General features: G+C 43.0%; 1 protein-coding gene across 2 annotated transcripts in view; it reads left to right on the top strand.

The window, feature by feature from the left end:
* The window catches only part of LOC107206988 (VPS10 domain-containing receptor SorCS1), a 261910-nt gene extending 252264 nt beyond the window's left edge, over positions 1 to 9646 (top strand). Inside the window, exons 24-28 of one of the 2 annotated variants that reach the window (XM_033515613.1) lie at positions 820 to 919; positions 4198 to 4303; positions 4477 to 4637; positions 6071 to 6189; positions 7522 to 9646. In XM_033515613.1, the coding sequence (XP_033371504.1) occupies positions 820 to 919; positions 4198 to 4303; positions 4477 to 4637; positions 6071 to 6189; positions 7522 to 7578 (543 nt within the window). In that variant the 3' untranslated portion in view covers positions 7579 to 9646. The remainder of the gene's footprint in view (positions 1 to 819; positions 920 to 4197; positions 4304 to 4476; positions 4638 to 6070; positions 6190 to 7521) is intronic. The other variant, XM_015633576.2, reaches the window with a different exon arrangement.
* The last annotated feature ends 2804 nt before the right edge of the window (positions 9647 to 12450 follow it).

Genomic DNA, 12450 nt, shown 5'->3' with positions numbered 1-12450 from the left:
ATCTGTTTCCTTTCTGCTAGGGCTCGGTTGATGCTGTTGGTTATGGAAGATAATCTGGGGCTCTGAAAGCTCTGTGGAATAGCATGAAAGAGAGTGGGTTATGCATGTAACCCATAAGAGGAGATGGGAACATGCATTTTCTTTAAGCCACATTCTGTAGTCAGTAAACACTTCCAGATTCGAGCTGGTTCTGGTACATATTTAAGGATTAGGGAGCAGCTGTCCTGAATCTCAGAGCTGGATGAAATGAAATTTGCTTTTAGAATTTGAAAGTTAACTGCAAGCTGTGGCAAGGATCTAAACCATTAATTTTTATTCAGGTATATCACATGTTATGAACATTCTCTAAGAACATGGAACTGGCCACTCAACAAGCAAGAAGTTATTTATTTCGAACAAGTGTTCATTAACAATTGAAATGTTCCTTTTCCCTGGAAGAGTGAATAAATTCACTGACATGCTGGCTGCTCCTGTGGCCACTTTCACATGTGGGTATAATGTTCCTTTGGGGCTCAAATCCCTCTTGCTGTGGGCTGCTCCTGGTGTGATGGGGCACCTTGTTGCTCAGTCTGTGATGACCATTCACAAACCACTTTGTCCAAAATCCTTCCTTGTGGGGTGATAGGAGTCTGTGCTCAGAAAGTCTGCAAAATCTTTGCTGTGTCCACAGCTCCATTGCTTACCCATCTATTGGCAATCAAAACCAATGATCAAGAAATGATCAACGCATTTCTTGGTTTATCGTCTTTTTTTTCTTTATTTTTTTTTTCTTTATTTTTTGTTGTGGTTGGTTGTTGTTCTGTTTTTTTTCCTTCCCAGATTTCAGAGACACTGATCCAGAAGCTGAATCAAAACCTGGTCCATTTTGAGTTGAAGCCAGGAGTTCGAATCCTTGTCCATGCTGCCCATTTAACAGCAGGTGAGTATCCTCTCCCTGTGTAAGCCTTCTGTGTTGCTCTGGAGCACAGCAAGCAATATATCAATGGCACTAGTGTGATATCAGCTGTATTTTAAACATTTCTTCTTTTTATATCACAATAACAACTCAGTGTATGAGCACACATTAAAATGTCTGCTCCACCTCCCCTTTCTATATCATGCCAAAAAGATATAGTGGCTTTTGTATTTACAGCTAATCCTTTTGTTTTCTTAGGTGCAAGAATTTACTGGTGTTTTTGGAAACATGGTATAGGTAGCAGTAGAAGTGTGTATTTCTTGGATATCTCTGAAATATTAAACATCTAAGCAGCACCATGGCATTTTCAGCCTAGGTCACACAGTGCAAAAGTTACCTGCTAGCCTCGGATATGTTCAGATATTTTAGAGTCAACAAACATTCAAAGCAACTAAACACCGCTCAGAAGTTGTTCAGCAGTCCAAAAGACTGCAATCAATACAGATATGCACAAAATTAAGATCAGGCAGTTTGGACTTTAACTAATCCTGTATCAAAATAAGTCATCTCCAAAGTCCTGCTATTAAATTACATATGTCACTGTCTATTCTGCATGCTAAAACCTCATTTCACAGCAAAGGTCCTACTTAACTACTACAAGAGGTGGGACAAACCAATCCACACTCTTAGGGGTTCATTTTCTCCAGGCACTGCTGATAATTCTGATCAGTTGGTATCAGCTTCTTTTGGTAACTTGCCAACTTAAACCCTCAGTTCATTTGTACCAGCAAACTGCTCTCCAAAATGCTTTTTGTGGTATGAATGGATCTGCCCAACCAGGTGTCAGTCCATGTGCTGCCTTGTAAGCAGTAAGAAAAAAGAGACTAAGAAACCATTAAGAAATGGTGTAATGTGACTGCCTTTAAGTCTTCCCAAAAGAAAGGCCTGGGGTTTCCAATATTTCATTTTTCCTAAGCAGAGCTTTCTAATGTATGTCCTGGGATTATTGATGTATGTTTCTGCTTTCCATTAGCTATGGAACAGATGCTTATTTTTAGACAAGTTAGAACCAAAATATATATATATATATATATATATATATACACACACATATAATGTCCACTTCAGAAATTTGTTTTACGTGCTATTGTTTGTAATTTTTACCCAAAAATGCACATTTTTGTTTGTATTTACACACAGACACCAGGATGGAGTACCTTTTGTCCATAACAGATCTTTCTGCACAGTAGGCTTTGTGATACTCTCTCAAAGCCACTGGTGAATGATTTCTGTAACTGGATTCAGTGTCTATAGGATCCCTGTAGGATTTTGTCTCTTGCAGAAACAGGATTTAGTAAGAATGCAAAATGAGCTTGGATGGCCAAACTATGTATTAAAAACCCAGAGAAAAGCCACTGTGAGGTCTTTGGGGGATTATGTCTCCTTAACAAGCTGCAGAGGTCATGACTGTTCTCTGTCTAAGTAAAAGGCCCAATTTCATGATACCAAAACTTGTGAGTAGTCTAAAATTTGACAAAAAGCCATGAGAGACTTACTTCTCTCCTGAAAGCTATTGTTTTAGTTAGAAAATAAGAAGAACTGGCCTTTGGAAATCCAAGCTTTCATAAAAAATTAAATAAAATGAAGAGGGAAACCTGGAACACAGCACAGTGCCAGAAGCAACCCTTAGAAAACACAGTCCCAGGGGATGCACATGCCCAAAGGTGCTACTCTGGGCTATGTTATCCCTTCTTTCCCAGCCTTTTCACTGATTTTGTGTTGGACTCTGGTAGCTACAGGCTGTAGTCAGCTGAACCCCAAAGCCAAACATGTGCTTTTGGAAGTGTACACACACATGTATGTGTACAGCTACATTCATGTCCCATGCCTCAGTGCACGGGTGTGCTCCCCTCTCTGTGTGCCTGCCCACACACAGCAGCATTTTCTGCAGGGAGCAGAAGGGCAGGTGGCTAAAGCAGCTTGGAGTGCACATTCAAGCAGACCCTGTGGAAATGACCCTCTGTGTGTGAGTGTGAACGTATGAATTCCCTGGAGCACAGAAGAGTGGCAGGCATTGGCCTCAGCACATTTCAGGCTTCTGTCTTCTTTGTTCAGACCACACTGGAGGAAGGATTCATTTATGGCAATTATAGACAACAGGTTGTGATTCATTTATCATGTTCGTTCCTTCTTCTCACGAGATAAAAAACAAACCAATGTCCCCAGCCCAACAGACAACAACTTACTAAGGCAGAGGAAAATATGCCAATATTCCTCACAAAGCAGTTAAATAGCTGTTTATTACTAGACTCTCAGTGCAGCATTAGAGCAAGAACATTGAGTGATGCTGAATCTGAATAGGCTGGAGAGCCACTTTGTCATCCCACAGAACTGCAGAGACCCACAAAACACAGATGGAGAGGGGACAGAGTGGAGATGTGTGAGGAATTCATAATACTGGATTCTGTTATTCTGGTTCTTGCTAGATGTGGGAAGGGGAAGGTTTTTCACTTTGTAAATTTTGGCTTTATCAGTCTGTGTGTGAAGCTGAGCATACGTGTGCGTGTGATGTGTGTGCCTTTGCTTGTGTGTGCCTGTTTCCTTGTGTCTCCTGGCTCTGGTTTGGGAGGGGTCTGTTCAGTGCATGTGAAGAGGTGCAAGAGGGGCAGGACCTGTTTGGCAGCAGTTCAAGGTGACTGACTGCCTTGCAGAGGAGGGCACTACCTGGGCCGTGTTCTGTGTGTGAGGGTGTGCTTGCTCCTTGGCATGGCACAGCTGGAGCTCTGTGTCTGTCTGTCTGCCTGTCTGTCTGCAGTACAGTGTCTGCATGAACAGCTGACTCCTCTGCTCCTGTGTGTGGAACTGCTTGGAGGCTCATTGCCTTCCTGTATACGTGTGTGAGAGTGATGGAAATGGTTTAATACCACTCTGTATTTCTGGGAAATCCACGCCTCTGGATGGGTTGCTGGCCTTATTGTGGGAGGGGTTGTGTCAAGATGGTGAGCAAAGCTCTGAGAGGCTCTTTGATTAAGATTGTTTTTGGTGTGTTTTGGTTTTTTTTCTTGAATCTGAAAGAAAGTCCTCCAAGGGGAAAGCTGTGGAGCTTCACACCAAGGGCTGTGTTAAGCACCACAGGTGATCTGAACCCGGGTTTCTTCCCAGGTGGATTAAAAAGGGAGAGAAGCCCAGGAGATGTGTAGACCTGCTACAAGTGCAATAAGAGGGGAGAATGAACTGTATTTCTGGAGGGAGCAGCTTTCACTTCAGGCTGGGGGTGCCTCTAAGCTTCTCCTCTCTTGCAGCTCCCCTGGTGGACCTTACTCCCAGTCACAGTGGTTCAGCCATGCTGATGCTCCTCTCTGTCATTTTTGTGGGACTAGCTGTGTTTGTCATCTACAAGTTCAAAAGGTAAGACATTCCCTGAGCCATTTCCTTCTCTCTGTTGCTGCCTTTTGCTGAGGTGTTTGGGGTTTGTTTGCTGGGTTTTCTTTTTCTGAGTGAGTTGTTTTTTGGTTTGTAAAAGCTGATACTACATCATCTGCCAGAGTACCACACAATGATGGTTTCTGTTAATGTTTTAGGAAGATTCCTGGCCTTAATATATATGCACAGATGCAGAATGAAAAAGATCAAGAGATGGTCAGTCCAGTCAGTCAGAGGGAAAGCATACCTAATGTCCCTCAAAGTGAGATGATGAGCCCTGAGCAACTAGTAGATGAGAAGTTGGAAGTCCACCCCATAGGTAAATAACTTGCAGCATCCTGCAGCTGGTCAGACTCTGACTTATAATTGGCTAACCTTTTTCTCAGTTTCCCCTCTTCCCATATTCCTGCACAATCCTCCTCCCATCCTCTTCTGCTGCAATGTTAGTTGTGCTACAGGAAACCTTCTAACTCTTCCCTCTCCCTCACTGCCATGTGATGAAAGGGAGGGGAACAACTTTAGGCTTTTTCTCTCTCCTAGTTGCTCTACGTAGATCCCCTCCCCTTCTTAAAACAGTCCTGCTGGCAATGTAATTTATTTTGCTGGGGTTGATGTAGTTGTGGGGCTAAGCCCCATTTCCAGAAGAACTTCAGCCACCCTCACCTGGAACGTGGAGGTGAGCAGGTGATTTGGTAAGTAATATCTAAAAGCTAAATATCTGTGATGTTTTGACTGCTGGGATCTCTGTGCTGTGCCAGACCTTGTTGCCAGCAGCAGTGTTAGTCTGGCTGATTCCCAAATAAACTGAGTAAAACCTGGGATCTCAGTATTGAGCAGCTGGGTTTATCCTCCGGCTGACTTCTCCCACAGGCCTCTGTGTTTGATCATTTCCAAAAGCAGGTTTTTTTAGGCCCTAAAGTGAATAGATTTGGACAGGGCATTCTGGGATCTGTCTGATTTCTGTTACCTGGCTACAACAGAAATACTGTGACAGAGCAGGGACAGTTTCAGTCTGGAGACATGTTCTGCTAAAGCCAGGACTGCTTAGACAATGCTCAGCTTCACTCACGAGGCGACTGTTCTGCAGGTCCAGACTGAGGTACCCCTGCAAATTAGAACATGCACCTATTTTAGAGGAATTAAAGAGAAAAGACTGCTCAGGGATGTTGTAGAGTGTCCTTCTCTGGAGATAGTCAGAGCTGTCCTGGTCATGATCCTGTGCCACAGGCTCTGGGTGAAGTTGCTTCAGCAGGGGAATTGAACTAGATGTTGTCCAGAGGTCCCTTCCAACCCCAGCTGTTTTGTGATTCTACGACTTAGGCAGGAGTGAAGCACAGGTACAACTGAGATTCCTTATTTGCACAGATTCATCAGCCTAAACAAACCTTAAATCTTACCTGAGGATGTTCATAAAATCTGTTGGAGTGTTTTCTAAAGCAGGCTTGGAGTCACGGCTCCTGTAGAGAGGGACCAAGGAAAAGGACAGTTTAAGGGGGGAGTGTGATGTGCTAAGATTGCAGCCTGTGAAACAACCTAGGAGGAAAAGGAGAAAGGCTCATGATGAAACTGATATCTAAGCTGGAAGCTGCACTGCAGTCAGTGCTAATCTCTCCTAACCTGTTCACTAAGGAGATTTTTTAGCTATTAAAAGCTTTTAAACAGCTATTTATCAGCAGACCTGGACACCCCTGCTTAGCAGAACAGAGGATGGAGTGAGGAGACCAACCTTCCCTTGTGGTATTTCCTATGCAGAGCAACTTCAGGCCACAGTCCAGAACCCAAGGAAAGGAAATGCAACCAAGGTAGTCTGGACAGAGGACTTCCAAAAAGCTTGTGGATCACCAAGAGATTTCAAGCCAAGACCCAGAGCGGTGGGTCCTAAACTTTAACAATTTTTTTTTATGTTTGTTTTTTTTTTTGTTGTTACTGTTGGATTTTTCTCCCCTAGAAACCTCCAAGGTAAAATTGCTGTAAGATGCTAAGAGGGAAACACCCAATTTTAAGTCAGGAACTCTTTTCCTAGAGTGGAGTGAGCTCTGGGCTTTGAGCTTCCCCTTTCTAAAAGAATCCAGTGGTGGTGGTTCATGCTGTTCCAGGAGCAGGGAAAAATTTGTTTTTTACAGGTCAGGCAGACTGTAGTGGCAAGGGACAGTCACTCTATGCAAGGTGCCTTCAAAACTGCTCTTTCTGGTGGTGGAAACAAAACCCTAGAAGGCTCTAGGATAAGAGAAATCAAAAGCAAATTTTGGGGGCAGGTTTTCATCTGGCACATCTGTAGCATTTCTGGCTTTCTATAACAGCCAGAATTTTATACATTTCTCAGCTGTGCTACTAGACACTGCACTGAACCAGAACTTGGCCTTTTACAACTCCTTGGTTTGCAATGATGACTGCACAATCAAGCCCTAAAGTTAAATGTGTGAGATACACAGACTCAATTATGTATCAAAAGGAATCAGTCCAACAAACTTCCTAAGAGTGTTTTTCCATCCTGTCAGTGAGATGAATGAGAAAACTGAATCAGAGCTCATTGACAAAATGAGAAGGTCTGGACCTAGGTGTGAACAGAATAGAAAGTGCAAAGGCACTCTCTGATACAACCACCTCATCTGTTTCTGGAAATCAGCAATTTCTTTTTTAATGAGTTTTCTTTCTTTTGGGAAAACAAAGCAAGACTGTAATTGGGTGTTTCTCTTTTGTATGCTTGCTCAGAAACCATTTGATTTTTCATCACCTTTGACTAACATTCAGGGATCCTGCCTTGGAGGAATCAGAATTCATGTCCCTGCATCATTTAATTTTCTCTCCAAACTCTGGCAGCAAAACCTCTCTTTCCTATTTTCTGGATAGGAGTGGTTTAAGTACTTCTTTTGCAAATGCAAGGTTAAGGTTATTTATGAAATCTCCAACACCTTATCATTTCAAATGAGTTACACATTTCCTCTGAGGACCTCAACCCCTCCTCCTTCCCTCCACCCCTCTGCTCCTGCCTTTCCCTCTACCCTTCAACATGGGTGAATCATCTTCATTAGCAAGAGAACAGGATATCACCTTCAGTGTTTGAATGACAAGCAAATATTTCTGGAAAGAATGTGTCAGTCTGAACAGCTGAATCCCAAAGGTCATCAAGGTGATACCTGTCAGCATCTTCCTTGACTAAATATGCATATTATTTACTGATTTTATTTTGTTCTTTGCCACAGGAAGTATTTCCACAGCTGCTGAGCCCCAGAGCACAAAAGAAATCCCTACCTATGTAAATGGTTGAATTGAGGACACCAACATCTGTATCTAAAAAAAGGAGGAGAGCTCACTGCATTTGGACTTTTTAATTCTTCAGATGACAAAGGGTTTTTAGCTTTAAGCCTGTGCATGTGGACATTATACTGAGACCATAGTGGAACTGCATTGTACAGGTGTTCAATTTTAGTGGGGGGTGGGGGGAGAGGAACTGGTACCACTATTCACTCCTGCGGCCCTTCCCCTCACCCTTCCACTCTCTTTTTTCTGATCTGTCTCTAATTTGTAGAAAATTCATAATGATATAGGCCAAGAATATGCATGGGGGGGGTCTCTTCTTTAGGGAGAGGGGTGGGCTGGGATGTGGGGGGAGAAGGGCTGGGGAGGTGGGAGGTGGGAGGGAGAGTTTAGGGTTCTTGGCTTTAGGTTTAACTGCTCTTTTAGCACTTTGGGCTGCGGGAGGGGTAGCTGTTCCAGCAGATTTCCGTAGGACACACACACACACACACACACACACACACAAAAAACACACTGGAGTTTTAAGGCACTGAAAATATTCTTGGTCAATCTGGTTTGTCTCTGTTTGGACTCTGCCCTTCGTTCCTCTAGCTGCAGCTGCTGCCCATGGCCCACACTGCGAGGAGGCTGAGTGTGAGCGTGGGTGATGCCAACTGCGAGGCCAGGCTCCTTCTTAAACAGCTTTCTTAGCCTGCTCACCCCAAGGCATCCCACTGGTAGTGCCATGGGAGGATAACACTGCCTCCTAACCCTGAACAGAACAAGCATGCATTGCAGGCAGGAGGTTCTTGCCAGCAGGAACTTACTGTACTTTGTGCCAGCCTTACACCTTCAGTTTTGGCTGAGAGAAAGCAACACCCTCAGCTCCATGTAGTGCTGATGGCTGAATTTGTCTGGGAAGTCACAGGAGGTCTCTGCCCTTTCAGTCCCCCAAAGCCCTGTCAGTTTTTTGAAATGCACCTTGTCCATAGAATGGGGAGCAGGGAAAGGTCTGTGCAGTTTTCCTGTGGCTTTCTTTGGCACCCCCATTGGCTGCAGATCTGCAAACTCCTGCACTGTGGGCAGAGAAGGGAGAACTTGGCCTGGGACTATTGCCAAGCATTTTGAGCCTCAGCACCACAGGACTACTCTTACACAAGATTTGATTTCTTACCAATAACTTAAGCTTGTATCTTACCCTGCAAGTGGAAATGAGGCTGTAGGACGTGTTCACATAGACTGCAAGGGATCAGCAGGAAAGCAGGAGTAGCACACCACAAAGACACTGGATAGCTGTGTGAAGCCTAACGATGGTCATTACAACTGTTGGTTTCCAGCCCAACTCAGGTAATTAAACCTAGCACCAAGCTTTTGGTTTGGAGTGTAAAGAGAGAAATAATGTAACCAGAGTACACTCACCTAGCCATGTTAGGGGGAGGCAGGTTCATAATCAGTGAGGCACACGTAGGAGGCACCCTGATCACTGACAGAGGTGGATTTTGGTCAGTAGGCATTGCCCATGGCAACCTGAGTCAAAACCAGGAGAAAGCAGCATGGTCAGTGCGGCCCAGAGTCCAGGGCAGGGATTTGGTGGTGGTGGGTTTGAATTTCTCCGTCACAAACTGGGCACAAACCTAAATCAACCCACTTGCTAGCAAAACAAAAATGATCCCAAGGACATTAGGCCTGTAGTAGTTAAAAGATAATCACAGTACAGAGTCCTCTGTCTCTTTCTGCAGTTTCTCTGAGGACTGATAGAAACACAGCAATTTGTATGGCTTTGCTATTATGTTTGCAACTACAGCTTTAAGAAAGATGGGAAAGTTTTGGCTGCAACTGTATAATAGTCCCGACTGAAGTCCAACATTAGCCAACTTATTTTTATAGTAAGCCAATCAAAAAGTTTTCTTATAGTGTTGGAACTATTTCTAATTTTAAAATTACTTTTTTTGATGTACTTTTTCATCTTCTTTTTCTCTTTCGTTAAATACAATGTAGCGTAATGTATAATTGCTATTGTTTATTGCTTTTACAGTCATATTTATTAAACAGATTATGTCTCTAAATAAAGGCCCATGTTTTTGTTGCTCATTTTAGCCTCTATCCCTGACGGGGATCACTAACAATATTAAAACAAGAAGTACCTGATAACCTAAAAAAGATACGGATGCTCACAAATGGGGGGAAATACAGTTCCTAGAATCAAAGGTAACTTTCTGAGTCCACAATTTTATTTCTTTCCAAACAAGCAATGATAGAGCTCTGTGCAGTTCCCTGAAACTCCAGCTCCATTCCCTGTCCATGCTTATCCTTCCCCATACAGTCTCTGTTAAATGTCCCTTTGAAATATATATATTTTTTTGGCTCTGCTTCTGCCATCACTGATGAAGGAAAGTCTGAATTACTAGCATTACTGATTAATTTACATGTGAATAAAATGAAGCCTAGGAAGTTTCTGTCAGCTTGCCATATGGCAGTGGATACATGTTGCTGAGAAAAAAAGAAGAAAACTGAACTTCTCTGCATTTCAAGTCAGGATGCAGCCACCTCTTATAAGAGGATCTTGGTTCAGTGCCCTCTTTTTGTACCTCAGGATGTGAATTTATATATGCACATAAGTATTCAAAGATCTGGGGTTTAGGTATTCTCTGCTACCAAGGCTGTGGTATGACATATTACAAGTCCAGGAGTCCTGGGTTTCCTCATTGGAGGAGGGTGTAGTTTTCATTCCTGGGCAGACCCCAGTGTAATTAACAGTTATTAGCCTAGAATGTTCCAGTGGACACTGCAGCCTTCTCCATTCAGGCTGGCATGGCCACAGTGCAAGTGCCTCGCTGAGGTGTGTGAAGCCATCATCTGCTTTAATAGTTTAAGTACCCACCTGAATTAGCAGGCATCTGTTCTGGCCATAAACAGTAAGTCTGGTTTGGCAAGCATCTCTCTACAGCACTCTCAGATCATTCTCTTCAGCTTGTTGTGTGTCCTGAGGCAGAGACTGATTGTTATTTGTAGTTGTTTTCTGGTTTGTATAACAACACAGTAATTCACTGCTAATGGATGAACACTGTGAGAGTAAACAAAGAATACCAAATACTTATAAAATCCAATATGAATTTTCTCTGAGGATGTTGTCTTCCATTGAGGGAACAAAAAATTAATCATCCTTTTTCAGAAGGAGTAGAGAGGTAAAATATGGTTAAAAAGTCAAATAAAGTATTTTCCTAAATTGATGTTGATTCTCTACCATCATAACATACAGATGAGACAGACATTGTGGCTTCAAAGAGATTTATACTTCTCCACCTAGTAGGACATTTGAGCAACGATGCTGGATTGTTTTTCCTAAAAATCAGTAGTTGGTGTTTAAATACTTTTAGGGATTTGGGCCTCAAACAATTGCTTGCTCTTAATATGTGACTACATTTGATTGCTTAAACTCTTTCTGAAAAGCAGGACTCTTGAAGTACTTGCTAAAGTGCTTATGAAAATGAAGCAGGAATTTCCAGTGACCCTGAATGAACCCTGTCTTGGTCCTGTCAACTTCTGCTGAGAATTTCTGACAATTGCATTTAGCGTGGTACCCAGAGCTGATAACAAGGGATTAGTATTTTATCTGTGTGCTGTCACCTCTCATTGAATGCATGAGAAGTTTCCTTGTCACATTATATCTCTAGGTACATTCAGTGTTTTAAACATTACCCCTGATTGCAGAGCTACCATGTTCATGGTGTTGAAAAAGAAAACTTTATTTTCCTTCAGTTAATGAGATGCTGTCCCTGCATTTCTCCATGAAACAGAATGATAAAGCATGTGAATAAATAATACTTGAGCTAAAACAGATCTTTTTAGTTTAGAGTGTTGGTATGATCTTGGCCATAATACCCAGAAGAAAAGACTGAAGTCAGATTGTTTTCTAATTGATGAGATCAAAGTGCTATTATGTACCCAGTCATTAGCCTAAGAGATATATTTCATCTGCAGTTTTAACTTTAGCTTTTTCCTTTCCCTTTTTTCCTGCTGGGGAATATGGCTTTCTCTCACTGTGTTGGAAGAAGGATGTGAAGGAAATCTGTGTTATATTTTTCTCAGTGGGAGGATTTCAAGATGTATTCCTTGTTGTCTGCATTGTGGTGCAGCTGTCCCAGTGCTGGCTGCTGTGTGCACATTGGCAGTAAAGGTGAAAAAATTAGGGGACAGACTTTTCTTAACCACCTCTGTATTGCAGGCTGGGTCTCACATTGTAATCTTGGGCCATTTTGGTGAGTGGACCTTAACCAGGCCTTCTTTACACACTCCAGAGAAAATAAACTGGAATCTCAAAGTTTTGAGAGTTTTATACTTTTTTTATGGAGAAGCCCTGAGAGATGAAGTGCAAGAGAAGGACTCTTGAGAAGAGAGGCACGACTGCCTCTCTTTGATATAATACAGATGCACAAAAAACCCCTCCCTTTTTGGAACTAATTCCTCCTCCAGCCTTCCCTAAACAAAGCTGGCTATGGTGACATTTCTGGGACTGCAGCTACCCTTGCAAATAATTGCTCCCCAGCCCGAGAGCGTGGGCCACCGGTCCCATGGACCTCATCATTCCTTCTTGTGCCCCCCATGAGGCAGCTGTAGGGCAGAGCTCTGAAATGAGAATTGGACTGACAGCTGCTTCTGCTCTGGCTGCTTGCTGCAAAGAGATGAATAATGCATGTAGCACATTTAAATGTAATGTCACTGAGTGCTTTCAGGGAGAAAACCTTCGACTATTAACCCTGCCTGCATGAGAGGAGCATCCTTGTTCTATTCCTTGCAGAGAGGGGCTGAACCTTTATCTCCCCCCCAGAAGGGTCTGGTTGCAGCATGTCCCCATGGTCTCTCTTTGTGGGCTGCACTCCAGGCTGAGGGTCCCT

Source organism: Parus major, chromosome 6 (assembly GCF_001522545.3).
Source record: "Parus major isolate Abel chromosome 6, Parus_major1.1, whole genome shotgun sequence".
NCBI lineage: Eukaryota > Metazoa > Chordata > Aves > Passeriformes > Paridae > Parus > Parus major.
Note: the sequence above shows the minus strand (reverse complement) of the source record. Positions and strands in the feature narration are given on the sequence as shown.